The following is an 18137-nucleotide window of genomic DNA, read 5'->3' on the forward strand; positions in this document are numbered from 1 at the left end:
CATTAAGTCATGTAAAGTACAACACCATTTTTTAAACATAATGCCAAGGTTTACAGTTTGCTTTGAATAATCAGTTCCTTGTTGCTGGTCCACAGTCTTTCGTCCTATATCAGCGGATGCTAAACTGCGGATGAATCCGAGGTCAGATTTGGACCACTCTGCTCCAAAAGTGGACCTAATGGTCAACCTCAGTGAGGTGGCCATTGAACTCAACAGACCCCAGGTAGGTGTGTGTGTTGTGTATGAACTTGTCTTTGTAGAAGCCTGTTTGAAAAAAGTTTTTTGGGAGAGAGAGAGAAAGAGAAACAGAAGACCAACAAGGTGACAAGAAATTAATTTATAGTTGAAATGCACAAATAATTCAGTCAGTTGTTCACTGATGACAGCTGCACTTCTGTCAGTATTCTTTGCCAACTAGTAATTGCTCACCTCCTCTTTTTCAGTACATCAGCATTCTGGAGCTGCTGGGCTCAGTGGATTTGATGTCGCGGAATCTGCCGTACAGGAAGTACAGACCCGTGGTCCAGCTTCACAAGAACGCCCGCATGTGGTCAGAAAACACTTTTACATTTTGACTTTAATTTTTGAAAGCAATCTGACCAGACAGCGTGTGACGTTTAACTTCCATTGCATGTGTTGGTACTTAATATTGCAGGTTGTAAAGTTGACTTTGTGCTTCTATGTTCCTACCCCGCAGGTGGAGGTACGTGATCACAGGCATCCTGGAGGTGGATGTGAGACCTCGTCTCCATATGTGGTCATGGCAGCACATTCGCAGTCATCGGCAGATGGTGAAACGCTACCGAGAGCTCTACAAGACCAAAATCACCAGCAAGAAACCCAGTGAGGAGCTGCTCAAGGCGCTAGAGGTGAGACAGGGCTGAACTGAGCTGAGCAGCGGGAGGGGAAGGAGATATGTAGTTTCCCACTTTTATATCTTAGCTTATTTTTGTTTGATTTTAATATTTGCAAATGCTCTCTGGTCAGACATTACTGCTCGCACAAGTCCAGACCGACTTGACTACAATGACCATAATATGAAATATAAATGTATATAATATGCAAGTAGTTAATTATACCTTCTCAATATCCTTTCAGTGATGCTTTGCTCTAGCCATAATTACCCACTTATCCAGTGTTCAGTCCTTTTAAGGCATTGATTGAAGTGCATTTGAGATTGATGATGTTCCTCAGAGAAATACAACATAACATCTAAAGGCTTCGTCCTCTGTCTGTGATGTCCGAGCATCATCTTTCCCTTCATGTGATTAATAATGGACATTTAGTGATGATGCATTCTGGCATGGAGTAGCAGGAAGCCACTGAAAGCTCTAATCAGCTTGTCTTGTATCTGTTCTCAGGAGCCTGAGAAGACCTTGGATATTTTTAACATCACGCTGGCCAGACAGCAGGCGGAGGTGGAGGTAAGCTCTGTCTCACCTACTTTATAGCTGGCAGCTTCACTTTGTATACTTAACTTTGTACTATGGCATTTGTAATGACCTGCAGTATTTAAGTTCACACATTCAGCGCTCAGTTGGTAATGTTCTTAAGATCTTTATATCCCCAGTATTCTACTTTCACAGATACAGAAAAAAACAAGTTAATACTTTTCCATGATGGATTTGAGAAGAAATAGACACAGAAATGATACACAGTACACAGATTACCACCAACATAACACATATGACCAAAGTGATACAAGACTAAACACAAACCAGACAGTGGTCACAGTTATCAGCAGTGGCATCTAGTGGTTGAGGTTTTGTCAAACATTATGCACTCAAGATGCAGCTGTCATTTCCTTTTACTTGACAACTGGTAAGAAGTTCTTACATAATCTTGGCTTTCCTGCACAGCACTTTGCTATAGACTGCAATTTTACCACAGATTTTTTTTTTCATATCATTTATTGCTATTAGGTTTATTAATAATGAAAAACATTGTTGGCCAGTAAAAAAAAAGACATTTATTTCAATGCTCTTGTGTGTGTACCTGGTTATTTCATGTGTCAGATAATGCAGTGAATATGTGCCTCTTTAATTTGCCTCTGTTTTGCATGTATTTGTTCAGCTTGTGTAAACAAGCTGAACAAATACATGCAAAACAGTTTAAGCTTAGCCTTAACACTCAGACTGAAATATGCCGAAGTAAACTGCCAACATATGTAAAACATCTTTCTATACAATTAGTTGAGATGTTTGAACATTTCTCATTTGTTTACTGTGCTCTTGTAACGCAGCTTTGGTCAGATATTACTGAAAATTTGTGTTGCCTCTGTCTCTGTGACAGCTTACTGGCTCCGAACTGTAGTTGGGAACATGCTGGCTTATTAACATTAAATCAGCTTGCCTCGTTATTAGCTGGTATCTAGCTTCTAGCACTCTGGACTACTCTGCAGAAGGAAGGATGGCGAGGCGTTCAGGTGCCATTCACCAACAATTGCTTTATTGCAGTCTTCACCAAAATACAATAAACATGGCCTTCTCATGCGGCTAAGATGTAGCCCTGAGCTTATCTAGACACTTAATTATACTGCTATCATCACTCTTTGTCGCCTGCCGTCCTCACTGTGACACCCCGAGAGAGCTGCTTCCCTCCACACACACAATGAAGTACACGTCACACCCTCACAGGCTACACATAAGGCCACCACCCTTAAATGGGGAAAATGGTGTAACACTTGTCATGTTTGTTCACATTAAGATATCAAACCTTGTCTGCTAACTTGTATACTAGGTGAGAAAATGACCATTGCGCAACCAAATATTGTACATAGTATCAGAGTTGTTCCAATACCAATACCATTATTGGACATTCCTTTAATACTACCTGAAATGTCTGAGTCAGGTATCAGTGAGTATGTGAGCCTGTGAACTGATCTGATATTAGTAATTTATTAATAAACTAAGTAAATAGTTGCACGCCTTTATAAAATGGCACTTTTCCTGGTTATCTTTTCTTCCTTGCAGCTCTAAACAGTAGCCTACGCAGCAAGTTGAGCAGTGCAGCCACTGGCAGCTACTGTTTTAGAGCGGTGAAGAAGAATTGATTTGTGGTAAATATTGTTATATTGGCTGTTCACAACAAAAAACAAAATGATAAAGAAAGTTGAATGCCATTTATTCTCTTTATTTGTTCATGTTTAACAAAGGGTTTAACCTGAGCCATGCCATTCAACAATGATAGCAATCATTTCACATTGATACAGCGTCAGTAGTGTACAGCGGTTCTTTTGTTGTTTTTAATGTAATGGTATCAGATCGGTACTCTGTAGTGGCCGATACACAAGCTTATAAATCGGTATTAGGAAGGAAAAAAATGGAATTGGAACATCTCTACAAAGTATGTTTATTCAGTCTTAAACTTAATGAATTGAAAACTACATGAACTGAAGTGTTTCAGGATGGTGAGCTGGAGTAGAAACCTTATGAACCTGCTATCAGTGAAACACGCTGCTCTAATTCTCCAAGACGATGATAGGCCTGACGAACTTTATGGACCCTGGAACTTCATTAGATCCTGTCTGGAGAAAGCTTGCAACGATTCTGTGTTATTGAATCCCTGTTGGTATATTCTGTAAAAAAAAAAAAAAAAAAAAAAAAGGTCCAGCTCTCAACTCTCATCTGTCTTTTTCAACTTGCCCAGGCTAGCAAGGCAGGCCTACGCATTTACCGGCCAGGGCTTAAGATGGAGGAAGAGGAGTCACAGGGTTGGTTGAGCTGGGTGTGGAATTGGGGAGGAGAGCCCGAAGCAGAAACAAAAGAGGCCAAGAGTGGAGGTAGGATGTAGAAAAAGGACAAAAGGATATATGTATATGTAAAAACATCAAGACATGTACATGTATAAAAGGTAATATGCACATGTGGCTAACAGGACCAAAGCAAAGTGCTCCAGTGTATTTTTATGGAAACAGTTATTTGTGTTTGCTAATGCTTTTCTTACCCCTCATTTTATTCCTATTCCATTTACTTTCCCTTGCCCTGTCCGTCTGTCTCAGGTTTTGATGAGCTGTTAACCCCTGAAGAGAAAGCCAAACTCTACACTGCCATTGGATACAGTGAAACTGCTGCTAATCCCAACCTGCCAAAGAATGTGAGTCACTTCCCCCCCAACACCCACCTGTCAGCTAATAATACACTTCCATTCGGCTCTCTGTCCCACAATATTGCTAAAATCAAAATGCACATGCAGTACCAGGTGCTTACATTTGGCATTGTGTTGTCATTTCTTTATAGTTTGAGGACATGAAGGTGAATTTCCACATGGAGAGGCTGTCCGTGTCCATCAAAGACAACAAGGACAAAAATGAGATCATCAGGCTGACTGTGGGAGAGATGCACTCCACACTCACACAGAGACCTGGAGCACAAGCCATCAAGTTAGTCATAACTTTTTGTTTGTTTTGTGGGTCCTCCGAGGCTTTTATAGTATTAGTACTGTATGTTTTAAAGAGCCTGGTCTCCAGTTCAAATAAGGTTTTTCATTTGATTTTGTTTCATTTAAGAAACACATTCGGCAGAAAGAACCTTTGCTTGATCTTCATTAACAATTGAATATAAATCCCACTGATTAAATATTAAAAAAATAAAACAACAACACCGTGATTAGCAAATTATTGCTAGAACTGATAGAGGCGGTTTGTGGTTTTACTTTTGGTCAATCAGAAAACAGCACCCCTCATTAACACCAAATCCCTATAAGGGAATTTTGATGGCAGAGTCTACTACAAAGTAGCAGCCTTATAGTTGGTGTTGTATTTTTTTCAGCAGGATGGTAATTACCCCGTAATTACCATGTTTTTACTGCAATTTTTTTTGTGAAGTCCAACATTTTTAGATCTGTCCAGTCATAACATCCAGTTAAAATAATTCCCTATAAAATCTTGTCCTAACTGAATACGACTTGAGCAAGGATCAGCAACAAAATAAGTCTGATTGCACTGTCTTCTATTGCTCTGGCCCAGCTGGCCAGGAGCAAAGCTGTGCTGCCATTTTGAGCTGAAATTTTGTCTGATGCAATGTTTCTGTTTGATTATGTTGCTTACTTTGGAAGCACGGTAATGAATGAAGTATGGCTATTTTGGGAAATGAGAAACACAGCACAGTACCTCCTTATTTATCTACCAAAACTTCAATAAGTTGACAGCAGGCCGGAGGGAGATCACCAGGGAGCTGAAAGTTTTTGGTAAATGGCCATTGCTAACAAAAACCTACTTGTTGTTGGCTATATTGTGTGTCATTTCTAGTAAATTTAAAAAGCGTGTTTTCGGTTTAAAAAGTGCAAATGTAGGAAGATGGCAAGTACTCTCCCATTTTAAAGTGGTTACATCTCCAGTCATCTCTTTGGAGCATAAGTACTTGGCTGTTGGATACTTGATTTGTTTACATGATGCAACAGTGCTAAACTTAATAAACAGAGATAATATTTGACAGGAATCTAATTTGTCCAGGATTTTAAAATCTTCCAGGACATGTGGGCCGGCACAAAACCCTGCAATGCTTTTAGTATATCTCATCCTCAGGATCCTGGGATGGATGGCACTGACATTTATATATTTTTCCTCTTTTTATCAGACTCACCGCCCAGCTTAGTTTGTTTGAAGTCACCGGCCTGGCCAGTAACCGGCCCGCTCCAACACTCCTGTCATCGAGGAAGGCAGCCACAGGAGCAGGGACCCCACTGCTTTGCATCCTGTTTGAGACCAACCCACTGGATGAGAGCGCCAACCAGCGGCTTCATGTGGAATCACAACCCTTGGAAATCATCTATGATGCTGTGAGTGGTGTCAGTCAGTGTGCATGTATTAGCATGGAGAAAACATTACAGGGGCACTTGTCAAATGTATTCTGTGTTTGTGTGTGTATGTAGATAACAGTGAACAGCATGTCAGCGTTCTTCATGCCTCCTGACGACCTGCAGTTGGATGAGCTCACCAACGCGACCCTCATGAAACTGGAGCAGTTTAGAGACCGCACAGCCACAGGTCAGTCGCACATACTTGCACAAACATCCATTGTATGTCAGAGGTTGATTCCAGGCCTGGTCGCAGCTCTCTGATGGGCAAATGTTTCCGTTCCTCAGTCTTTGTGTTTACTGGGTCATTTTTCTGTGCTTACACACAGCCTGCACATCTCAGCCACTGAGTTACTGTTTATCTCTGTCAGACTAATTGTTTCCTGAGAGTGTTTGCTGATGTTCAAGCTCAGTTTTTTCGTACAGTAGCATGTTTCACTGTGGCCCATTGGGGTACATTCATAGAAGCGCTGTGATACTGATAATATATCATAACTGCAATTCAGGGATGAACATTTGAAAGACTTTTCATCATTAGAAAATAACTTAACGGCATGGATTAAATTAAACATAATTCGGCCATTATTATTATATTTCCTTGAGACCCTGTGTCCTTATTTGAGGACATCACATTTTGGGTTCACTTGACCGTATGCTTTATTCTACTTAACTAACTAGACCTGTTGTGCTCATTCTTAGAGACTTTCATGTGCCGTCTAGTGGTAGTAAGAGCATAATACACATGTTTAAATGCACACCAAAGAAAAGCTCTGGCCTCTGGAGCCAATGATTGTAACCTGAGAGTGCACTAACAGCAAGGTGGGAATTCTTTTGGGTGGGGTTGCTTATTATTATTAGCTTATTAGAAAGTCGAGTATACTTGATCACAAAACTCATCTGTTGTTTGTTCTGTTCTGGCTGTGATTGATAAGTTGATGACATTTTGTTTTTTTTATAGGTCTGATGTACGTGATCGAAACTCAGAAAATTCTCGACCTGAAGGTGAACCTGATGGCCTCCTACGTCATCATTCCACAGACCGGCTTTTACAATGGCACTCAGAACATCCTGCTGTTGGATCTTGGACATTTCCAGGTCAGAAAGTTAAAAACTTTGCAAGCAAAAAGGCTTTTAACCAGAAAATGGCTCAAGAAAGATGTACTAACCATGAAGGAGTGGATCATCTTAGTGTACAATATATAGATAATGCAAAGTATTGCATTTAAACCAAGAAATCAAACTGACACCTTTGATGAGTTTGATCAAAATGCCTTTCTCATGTATCAACTGTAAGGTCTGAATTTTTATAGTAGTACTATACCTACATAAAGGGCGTGTCTTTCAATTTAAAATAATGTTCTTTTTCTCCAAGAGTGTATGTATAAGGATATTTAATGGCTATGTATATATACTTATACATATTTTTTTTTGGGATATTTAAGGATTCTTCCCTAGTTGTTTATTTGAACCCCATTTTTTCTTTCCTTGTACTTATTTTTTAATTTATTTTAAGTGTGTGTTTTGTGTCTGGTCCTACTTTTGACCATGGAGTACAAATAAATGATGATGATGAATAAATGAATTGTGGTTTCCCTGAAGATGCAGTGAAAAACAAAACAACAACAGAATGATCCTTTTGATAGTTTTTCAGAGGCTACATTTAAAGGCTATAAAATTTTAATTTGTTGTCTTTTCAGATGTCCAGTCAAAGCAGGAAGCATCTGCCTCAGCTGTCAGTGGGCTACAGCAACATTGAAGACATCATGTCCAGAGCGTACGACAGCTTTGACGTACAGCTTAGCAGCCTGCAATTCCTTTATAGCAAACCAGGTACCTACACAAGAGCATTCGCCTATCACTTTTTAAAGGTTCTTTACTGAGTCTCTGTAGAAACTAGGAGGTCACATACAAGTTTAGGGTTTATTTAAGCTACTGTTTGAAAGTCAGGAGGCTCAGACTTTTTAGAAATTGTTGATACTTTTCACAATATAACACAATTCATACAGAGGAAGCTGTATTCACCGTAATCAGCAGGTAACTGTTGCAGCCCTGATGACTGTACTTTGTCTCAGCCAAGAAAATAATGCACAGACATCAGAATATATCAGGTCTCAAAGCTTTAATGGTGTTTGATGTTGAGGGATCATGTATAAATGGAAAAATGGAAATCATGTATTTCTCCAGCAAAAACGTATTTTATGTTTGTTTTTGTCTGTGTATGTAATAAAAAGATATGCAAAACATTTTCTGTGTGTGATAGATGGCGACTGGAAAAAGGCCCGTAAGCAGAAACAGTCGCCGCTGCACATATTGGAGCCAGTGGACCTAAAAGTAGTTTTCAGCAGGGCGATGGTCGTCAAAGACTCCCGCATGGCAAAGTAGGTTTAAAGTTTTTTATTATCTATACACCCAGTTATTTTGTTTCCCATGTTGTAAGGTTCAAAGGTGCATGGCACACTAAAGTTATAGGCTGTGTATTTGCATGTGTATCTTTGTGTTTCCATGTTTGCATATGTTTTTCAGGTATAAGATGTCTGGAGAGCTCCCTCTGCTGTCTCTTCGTATTTCTGATGTTAAACTTCGAAACGTTCTGGAGCTTGTAGAGAGTATCCCACTGCCTGAGAGCAGACCTGCTGCACAAGGCTCTGCTCCATCCTCCACTTCAAAGGTCAGAATAACAGGATGGTCTCTAGATGGCCCTGATTACATTTAGTATGGAGTCAGATACCTGGAGGAAGTAAAACCAGGAAGAAAAGGATTTTTATTTTCTGCAGTTTTTTTCTACTGTTTACTGCAGATTAATGTTGTTGTTTTTAGAAGAAATTAGAGAATGAAGAAATAAAATAAGATGAATATCAATTGATGAATATTGTGTGCTTTAAAAACAACACGTTTGTACGTTTCTTGCTGGTATGGCTCATGTTTTGGTGTTGTATCCTCCTCAGCCAAGGCAGTCGTTTACCCCACAGCTCACTCCCAGAAGACCCCTCAACTTAGCCGACCAGCGCTCCTCTGTCATTTTCGAGTCATGTGAGACCATCAGCATCACCTCATTGGGTAATATACACTGCATGTTCTATACAAGCGACAACCTCTGGGGCTGAAAAATGAAGCCAACGCAAAAGTGCCAGAAACTGCAGTTCCTTGAATGGCCACATGAGGCCAGCTCCAAAAGCCAGTCTCCCCCCCCATGTTAAAATGTTCAACTTCACAGCAGAAATAAATAAGTTTACAGCCTGGTACAAAAAAACGGTGTTGGTCTCTAAAGCAAATTTCCCCATTCTTGACAACTGTACAGGGGTTAAATTTTAATATCATTCACCCGCATAAATTTATTCAAATATGGTTGCCTCTGGTTACATCTGGCTCCAACAAACGTAAATGGCCAAAATGCCAAACTTGAGGCCTCATACTTGGAGCCCACAAACCAATGAGTGATGTCACGGTAGCTATATCCATTATTTATATTAAGTCTATGGGTCTATAGCCATGTCTCTCACTCTCTACATCCCTTATGCAGCCACACATGCATAATCATTGCGCCACATACATGGCAACACTCTGTGTCTGTGTCTGTGTGTGTGTGTGTGTGTGTGTGTGTGTGTGTGTGTGTGTGTGTGTGTACCTGCAGTATCACAGGTGGGTAATTGTGTGTGTTTTTGTCTCCCCTCAGGGTCAGAGGAAGATTTGTTCTATGATGCTCCCAGTTCCCCTGTTGGTGATAAACCATTCTTCCCAGACAATCCCATGCCGCTGCGCTACGCAGACTTAAACAAAAGGAAAAGTTCAGAAACTCAGAAGAACATGACTGACTTCATCATGACGTTTGAAATCAGTGAGGTAAAGAGAAGTCCTGTTGAACTAGGTGACAAACATAAGTCTGTGATGCTGTTTTAATTCTTTCGTTGCCTTTCCTTGTATTCTAATCTGTTTTTCCTCTATGTTTTCCTTCTAGTTTTCTGTTCAGTTGTGTCGTCTCTCTGAGGAAGAGGAAGTCACAGTCCTCCACTTGGACATAGAGGGTCTGGGCACTGAACTGAAACTACGCACCTTCGACATGACGTCTAACACCTACCTACGAGAGATCTGCCTCAAGTGCCCTGAATACATGGGTCAGTAGATGCTTTCAGGATTGTGTGTTGCCTCAAACAGTTCAGGAGACATTCTTCATAGCTCAAATTTTGGCTAACATTTGGTGATTTAGAAAAATTCTAATAAGCATTTGTGAATAAAAGTCAGGCGAGTCTACGCTGCAGTTTTTAAATGTCTTGTTTCTTTTCTTTTCTTATATAGATTCTGAAGAGAAGCAGGTTCAGCTGATCACCACTCTAGACAACACAGAAGTTGACCTGCTCACCTTGGAGTATATTAAAGTATGTACAATACCTTACGTTGAAACAGAACCCTTCACATCCATTTGTTCACAGTAGTTCCACAGATTGTCAGTATGCTGACTGATAATTCCCCAAATGGCTGTAAATGGCCTGCTCACTAATGATTGTGTGTCTTTTCTAGGCTGATAAGAATGGCCCAGAGTTCAAGTCTCAACACAACAATACAGAGCAGCTCATCAAGGTGAGGGAAATGTTAATTAAGTAGTATCTAAAATGCTTCTATGGTATTCTGTTCCGCTGTATTGGAGTAAGTTTATTGTGATGCAAAGAACATATTTAATTCCAAACTTATCTTGATGTTCTTGACAGTAAAATTACAAGTAAGCAATGGCACCTGATGCAAGAATAGCAAAGATGCCATTTGACTAATATTTAAACATTCTGACATACTTTCTCCACCAGGTGACCTTCTCTTCCCTGGATGTCCATCTCCACACCGAGGCTCTACTCAACACCATGAACTTCCTCAACAACCTTCTACCTCCATCCACTAAGAAGGAGGGAGGGCCTGAGGAACTCCCCACCATCCCCGAGGAGGACGAGGCAGAACCAGAGAAGGAGGAAGAGAAGAAGGAAGACACTACCCTAACCAGGAAGAAAAGTAATGGCATCACATTTCACATTCCAGAGCCTTCATTTTTCCGTTGTCATCTTCGAATACTCATCTTTTCCTTCTTGTCACCTTTTTCTCACAGGTACAAAGACCTCAAAGTTTGCAGGTGTGGTGAATCTGCATATCAGAGCCGATCTCCGTTGTCTGAAGGTCTTCATTCGAGGACAGAAAGCCAGGATCTCTGAGATTAGTATCGAAGGTATGAAAGTGTTGTGACATCTGCTCTGTGTTCCTGAAGATGCTAAAATCAGTCCCTCTCCATTGCATTTTTGTAGATATTGTTTGCGCTGTTGTTTCATCAATCATAAATGGTGATGAATGTGGCAACAAGTCTGGTGCCAAAGTTCTTTCTTTGTCTTAGGATGCAACCTTTTTGATTTGCTCCTCCATACCCAGGAAGCATTTTTTGGTTTAAAAAACGTCTAATAGCCGTCTACATGAAGACCTGACGTCTAGGCTAAATCACGGCTGAATTTGGGCTGTCAGTGAAAATTTGGTAGCCGTCTAACCATAGCCAAAGTGTAGACGTCATCAATTATACGGCTATGTAGAGACCATGTCCAAAAAATGGAGATAAACATATTTTAATTACTGTTGACTCTCCATATGTGATTGAATATCATACCGCACGCCATCTGCAATGGCGAAAATTACATTTAATCAATTTCAAAATTAAATCGGCTAGATTTGGGTTACATGTAGCTAGACTAAATCGGAGCTAAATATAGCCAATACGTTTAAATCACGACTATTGCTTGCTGGGTATGTTGCACACAAGTATGCTATCAAAGGGAAAATGCAAAGAAGTGCTTTCTCACCATCTCACTTTTTTAACCATGCAGGTCTGGTTTCTGAGGTTCTGATGAGGAAGAAGGAGATGGAGGTTCTGGCCAACCTGAAGAACATCGTGATCCTAGACTGCGACAAAGATGCAATGTACAAGAAGGTACAATCAACAAGCATCCTTCATTCAAAAATGTGAAGACTCCATAGAGCTTGTAGCGATGCAGTTAATGTACTTCTAATTCGTCTCCTTCCTCTGATTTGTGTTTCCCTATAGTTCTTTAATCCTGTTTTCTTATCTCTCATTAATTGCATAGGCTGTGTCTATAGCTGATAAGGAAGTGTTTGCCTTCCGCATGGTAAACTACACAAATGCAACAGGAGGAGACGCCTATCTGGACATGTCTAATGTTGACACCGCTGTCACGCTGACTGTGGGATGCATCCAGGTCATCTTCCTCAACAAGTTTGTCTCCTCCATACTGGTAAGAATTCTGTATCCTCGTCAAAATCCAGCACATTAAATAGTTGGTGTTGTGTGTGTGTCAGTTCATCTGTGTGGGATAATGATGGTAGAGCTGCACATGCACATTTATGTGTAAGGCAGGATTATTATTTCATGAATATGTGAGTCTTTCCATTTGTTTTATAAGGTGATAATGAAATTAGGAGTGCCATAAAACTTAATTTAATATGAATTACTTACTGACTCACTTAAAACTAATGATGCATATATGTTAATATTTCTGTGGACCCGTGTTTTTTCTGTATTTAAACCCAGACTCCTAATAATTTCTTTCCTACATTCTGTTGTTTTCTCTTCATTCTTCCTCTCAGGCATTTATCAATAACTTTCAAGAGGCTAAAGATGCCTTGGCTGAGGTGACAGTTCAGGCTGCAGAGAAAGCAGCGTCAGGTGTGAAGGAGCTGGCAGAGCGGAGCACTCGTATCGCTCTGAACGTCCACTTCAACGCGCCCGTCATCTTCCTGCCCCAGTCCTCCTCTTCCTCCAATGTCATTGTCGCTGACCTCGGTCTGTTGTCAGTCAAGAACCGCTTTTCCAAGCAGCCCTGTAAAAGCGATGCTAAGATCCCGCCTGTTGTGGATATAATGACTGTGAGACTGACTGACCTCAAGATGTACAGGTCAGAGACCAGACATTTTAGGGATTATGAAGAATCACAATAATCACATACTCTCTCAATAGCTTCTCTCATTATTTGTGTGTTGTTGCTTCTTCTTCCACAGGACCACATACATTGATGGGGGTTTTCAGGGAGACACCGAGCTGTTGATGCCGGTCAGCCTGGACTTGGAAGTGCAGAGAAATCTTTCATCCAACTGGTACCACAGCATACCAGACATAGAGATCACTGCTCATCTTAAGCCCATGAGTGTAAGTAGTGCTGTAAGCTAGCATGAGAAGGAATGACTGATATACAGCAAATTAATCTTTCTTAAACACTAATTTCTGCATTTTCTGTAATTCTGGAAGATATATATATATATATATATATATATATATATGTATGTATGTATAATATTCAAATGTCAGATGTTCATATTAAATGGGGCCAAAGTTTAAAATAATGTATGAATGTAAATGTATATAAGAGTAATCCCTGTTAGCAAAAACCTCAGGCTTCAGACCATTCTGAATACTTGTGTTGTTGTTGTTTCCAACATTATTTTCTACTTTCAAGATGCGCTGACAACAGCTCATGACAGATTTCTTTGTCTGGTCATCTGTTCCAGGCACGTTACTGCATGTGTATACATTATGTAGCTACATGCTAACATCAGGGAAACACAAACTTGGTTGCCTTTTTGGTCATTTCTAGCTTTTATTGATGATTTTTCACTGTAAAAAGTGCCGCTATACTCTGTCACAGTCATCTAAGATTAAAACATGTAAACAAGTTCTAGTAGGAACCGAAAATACAAAATGAACCTGAAAATGAGCATATTAGAATTTTGTCCATTCTGATATCTGATCCCAACATAAGGTTTACGGTAAAACTCTAAATCGACAACCATTTTCCCAAGTAGGTTATTATCAGTTTCTGTGTGTGTTCCTAACAGCTGATCCTCAGCCAGGATGACATGACAGTGGTCCTGAGAACTCTGAGTGAGAACTTGTCAGAGAAGTCTGATGCTGTTCCACCTCCTGCTCCTCCGCCCATCAGTGACCACTCCTCTGACTCTGTCTCTAACAAAGAGTCCCAGGGCTCTGGAACCACTGGACCAGCCAGCAGTAAGTCATTGTGGTCATGCTTGTTTGTGTGTTAAGTTCTAAAAATTAGACAGTAGACATAAGATATGAATGGACACATGAGTACATTTCCCAGCAAGCATTTTTTGGTTTAAAAAATGTCTAATAGCCGTCTACATGAAGACCTGATGTCTAGGCTAAATCACGGCTGAATTTGGGCTGTCAGTGAAAATTTGGTAGACGTCTAACCATAGCCAAAGTGTAGACGTCATCAATTATACGGCTATGTAGAGACCATGTCCAAAAAATGGAGATAAACATATTTTAATTACTGTTGACTCTCCATATGTGATTGAATATCATACCGCACGCCATCTGCAATGGCGAAAATTACATTTAATCAATTTCAAAATTAAATCGGCTAGATTTGGGTTACATGTAGCTAGACTAAATCGGAGCTAAATATAGCCAATACGTTTAAATCACGACTATTGCTTGCTGGGTTGTGTCAGTCCACCAAATGAGAATGGACCATTTTAGCTTTGAGTTTGACGGATAAGGTTTGAAGAACATTCTTACTTACAGCTTACAAAATCTGAAAATGTGTTTTCTTCAAATGAAAGTATTTTAAACCATTGTAACCAAAAACAAATGAACCTTCATGACATGGATTTGTGCTGTGATAACTTTGTAGGTAACACAGTAGTGACGGCTGCAGTTGTAGAGCCCCACAAAAGCAGCAAGTTGAAGAACACGCTCAAATTAGACTTCAAGTTCGACTCAATGACGCTGGTCCTGTATAGCCCTAATGACAATGAGGTAATGCACACACACACACACACACACACACATACACACACAAAGTTAGTCAAGCACAAGTGATGTGTGAACATGAGACATGTCCTTCCTCACTTTACAATACTCGCACAGCCAGCACAATCTAACACAGTGTATATGTCATTATCTAGTTACAGCTGTTGGACTCACACGATGAGCAGCTGAAGCTGGCAGAGTTCACTCTGGGCACCATCTCCACCTCCGTCCACATGTACTCTGACAGCTCCATGAAGGCCTCAGTCAGACTGGCTGCCTGCCTTCTAGATGACAAGAGACCCAGAATCAAGATGGTCACCCCGAGGTACTAAAGACACACACACACATATTAATTACTCTAGGCACACAATACACTCTACACTGTTACACTCAGTCATACGCATCCAGTGAGAGATGTCTACTTTTGTACTTTTGCTGGTCAAACCATGAAAAATGGCCAAACCCCAAGATGACAAGAGAATGTTTTTCCCAGTCGACTAATAGTCCATAAATGTACAATGACAAGTCAACAAACAGTTCAAGCTGTCTGTTGACTTGTCATTGTACATTTATGGTATTAATTTATTAGTTATATTTGGGGGGGGGGATGGTTTGAGTTCCAGGGCTGAGAAAGAATGTTGTGAGAAACATTACAGAGTGCTACAGAGTACTACATTGATAATGAACCACAAAATATACATTTTACAAGTGCACGCACAAAGTGAGCTGCCTGTTAACGACAATGCAAACAGCAAAAGCGGTAGTTATTATGAATGTGTTGGAACAACCAGCAAGGAGACTGAAACACAATATAAGATGACATTTATGAACCTTTAACAAATACTGTACTGCTGTAATGATCCTCTCTCTGAGCCGGAAATAAACTCTCAATGTATCTTGTCTCATTTCTCTGCTTCAAGGAATAAGGTGATCTTAAAATGTTGGTCTAGGACAGCAGCTTGGATACACAATATATGCTGGTCTCGAGACTCCTTGTGAACTCCTGTCTCTTGTCAATTTGTTCTGTTAGTTTTCTCTTCAGTGCATTCACAGCCGTACTGTCATCATCGCACAGCAACAAGTGCCATCTCTTTCTATTTATAAGTCTGCACTGACTGACCAATGAAAACTTGGTTGACTAAGACTATTCTCACCGACTAACAGTTTGGTCAACTATTAGGGGGCAGCTTTAATATTTAGTTAAGATTCTACACACCGTCTTCTCATTATTCACTCTCTCAGTCTCTCTTTTATATCCATCTTGTGACATTTATTCTCTCCTCTGCATCCCCTCTGTTGAAATCTTTAACTTGTGTCTTCTTCAGGATGATTGCAATGCGTCCTGGTGCAGAGCAGAACATGATGGTGGAGGTGAACTACCGTCAGGGCCGTGAGGGCACCACTTTGGACACACTGGTGCAGGATGTGTACCTGTGTGCCAGCATGGAGTTCCTTCTCACAGTGGCAGATATCTTTCTCAAGGCCACCCAGCAGGGTTTTGCTCAAGTGCCACAACCCAAGAACAGCACTGGAGGAGGAGAGAAGAAGAATATTAACTCCTCTACTACATCTAAGGAGTCCAGTGAGTCAATTATACCAGTTTTACTTTAGTTGAAAGTGATCCAAGAAAATAAAACTATCTGCATGTTCTCTTAATCAGACAAATGAACTGATGTTTTCCTTTTATACCCTCTGCCACTGTCAGCTGTAGCTCCAGCCGTGGTGTCAAAGACCGAGATGAATGTTCTGGTGCGTAACCCTGAGATTGTCTTTGTGGCTGACCTGACGCGTGCTGATGCTCCGGCCCTGGTGATGACCACGCAGTGTGAACTAGTGATGAAAAGTGGTGCAGATGGATCACAGATGACTGCTGGGATCAAGGACCTCAAGGTTTGTATTGTCATTGTAATGTGACCCTGAGAAAGGCAGATTATTAAAAGAATTAAAATGTTATTGTGCATGCAAAAATATCTGATATAAAAGAGAATGTCTGGATAACGGTTGTTCTTGTAGGTTGTGGCGTGTCCCTTCTTGAGAGAGAAGAGGAAAAACAATGTGACCACAGTGCTGCAGCCTTGTCAGGTGTTCTTCCAGAGTACTCAGACCCCATCCTCCCCTCAGGCTATGGAAGTCTCCATCAATGCTCTCACGTTAAAGGTAGTTATTCTATTATTATTATTATTATTATTGTTGTTAGTATTATTATTACATATTCTGAATCCAGGAGTTAAATCTATGAAATGCATTGTTTTTAAATACAAATGTTAACATGTTTTTCCAGGGATTAAGGAAAAAAACAGTTAGACATTGACATTTAGCTTTCAGCTAAGAAGTTGGTATGAACCAGTTTTATGTGTCTGCTGTCTGACTCCCAGGTATCTCCAATCATCATCAACACGGTGATCACCATCCAGTCGGCACTGACTCCCACAGCAGAGACCCCAGAGGAGCTGGACAGTCCTGTTCCTGTGGACCTGTGGGAGAAACGGAGCTGGAAGGAGCTCAAACTGTGGTTCCTAGAAGAGGAGGGGGATGAAGACACGCAGTCACTGGCCCCACTTATACCATCAGGAGAGTCATTACAGGTATTTGGCTCCATTGTGACACAGCCAATAATACTGTATGGTAAATTGTATGCTATAATATACAGTCACTGTTATACCACAAACCCATGTTCGGTTTTGCGGTGGTATTTTTTTCTTTACGCAGAGTAAAGAGAACAGATTGTGTAATTTCATTGGCTATCCATCCCTGCAGGTGACCATCAAATCAATCTGTCTGACTCTGGAGGCTGGAGTGGGACACCGCACTGTCCCGATGCTTCTGGCCAAGTCCTCCTTCCATGGAGATGTCAAAAACTGGTCCACGCTCATTAACTTACACAGTGAGCTCAACCTGGAGGTAACACACACAAGCACTGTATTTATTTCCTAGATTTGATCCGAGGACATTATCCTGATTCCAAAATTAACATCACTGTAAAATAGCCCTAGAAATGTTTTTGACTTCTAAAGTTGTTTTCTGTGTTTTTGGTTGGTGGTTCATTCAAGTATAAATGCATAATAGACTTTTAGATGATGTTTTTTTTATACTTTATGCCCTGTAGAGATTAACCCCCCTATTTATTTTAATTTCTTATATTAATTAGATACTTATTTTATCTTCTTTTTTTTTCTTTGTTGATGGTTAGGTCATTTTGTTTTGTTTCTTTTTTTTCTATTTGTTTAATTTTATTTTATTTTATTTTAAATTTATTTTGTTTTGTTTTATTTTATTTTTCCACTGCTTTTGCTTGCTTACATTTCCCAGCTTGTTATGGCCAGAGCTCACATGGCTGTAAAGGTCACTAAAGTTTCTTGCCTTTTGCCTTTAGGTTCATTATTACAATGATATGATGGGAGTGTGGGAACCGCTGCTGGAGCCCTTGGAAGATGACACAAGAGATGGTTTCAGGCCATGGAAACTGGAACTGAAGGTACTGATATACATCAACACACACACGCATTCTGTATCATCACACATGCAT

General features: G+C 40.3%; 1 protein-coding gene across 3 annotated transcripts in view; it reads left to right on the forward strand.

The window, feature by feature from the left end:
• Positions 1–18137, forward strand: part of vps13a (vacuolar protein sorting 13 homolog A) — a 49126-nt gene that overhangs the window by 5476 nt on the left and 25513 nt on the right. For all 3 annotated transcript variants that reach the window (XM_050050153.1, XM_050050154.1, XM_050050155.1), the window contains exons 11-43: positions 96–223; positions 444–550; positions 698–869; positions 1362–1424; positions 3649–3781; positions 4001–4095; positions 4239–4381; positions 5577–5778; positions 5872–5986; positions 6755–6891; positions 7494–7626; positions 8057–8174; positions 8320–8464; positions 8742–8853; positions 9470–9636; positions 9752–9908; positions 10090–10169; positions 10312–10371; positions 10593–10791; positions 10886–11002; positions 11646–11749; positions 11904–12071; positions 12424–12731; positions 12835–12982; positions 13669–13840; positions 14493–14617; positions 14767–14936; positions 15937–16193; positions 16317–16501; positions 16625–16768; positions 16987–17196; positions 17369–17512; positions 17985–18086. In XM_050050153.1, the coding sequence (XP_049906110.1) occupies positions 96–223; positions 444–550; positions 698–869; positions 1362–1424; positions 3649–3781; positions 4001–4095; positions 4239–4381; positions 5577–5778; positions 5872–5986; positions 6755–6891; positions 7494–7626; positions 8057–8174; positions 8320–8464; positions 8742–8853; positions 9470–9636; positions 9752–9908; positions 10090–10169; positions 10312–10371; positions 10593–10791; positions 10886–11002; positions 11646–11749; positions 11904–12071; positions 12424–12731; positions 12835–12982; positions 13669–13840; positions 14493–14617; positions 14767–14936; positions 15937–16193; positions 16317–16501; positions 16625–16768; positions 16987–17196; positions 17369–17512; positions 17985–18086 (4820 nt within the window). The remainder of the gene's footprint in view (positions 1–95; positions 224–443; positions 551–697; positions 870–1361; positions 1425–3648; positions 3782–4000; positions 4096–4238; positions 4382–5576; positions 5779–5871; positions 5987–6754; positions 6892–7493; positions 7627–8056; positions 8175–8319; positions 8465–8741; positions 8854–9469; positions 9637–9751; positions 9909–10089; positions 10170–10311; positions 10372–10592; positions 10792–10885; positions 11003–11645; positions 11750–11903; positions 12072–12423; positions 12732–12834; positions 12983–13668; positions 13841–14492; positions 14618–14766; positions 14937–15936; positions 16194–16316; positions 16502–16624; positions 16769–16986; positions 17197–17368; positions 17513–17984; positions 18087–18137) is intronic.

Source organism: Epinephelus moara, chromosome 8 (assembly GCF_006386435.1).
Source record: "Epinephelus moara isolate mb chromosome 8, YSFRI_EMoa_1.0, whole genome shotgun sequence".
NCBI lineage: Eukaryota > Metazoa > Chordata > Actinopteri > Perciformes > Serranidae > Epinephelus > Epinephelus moara.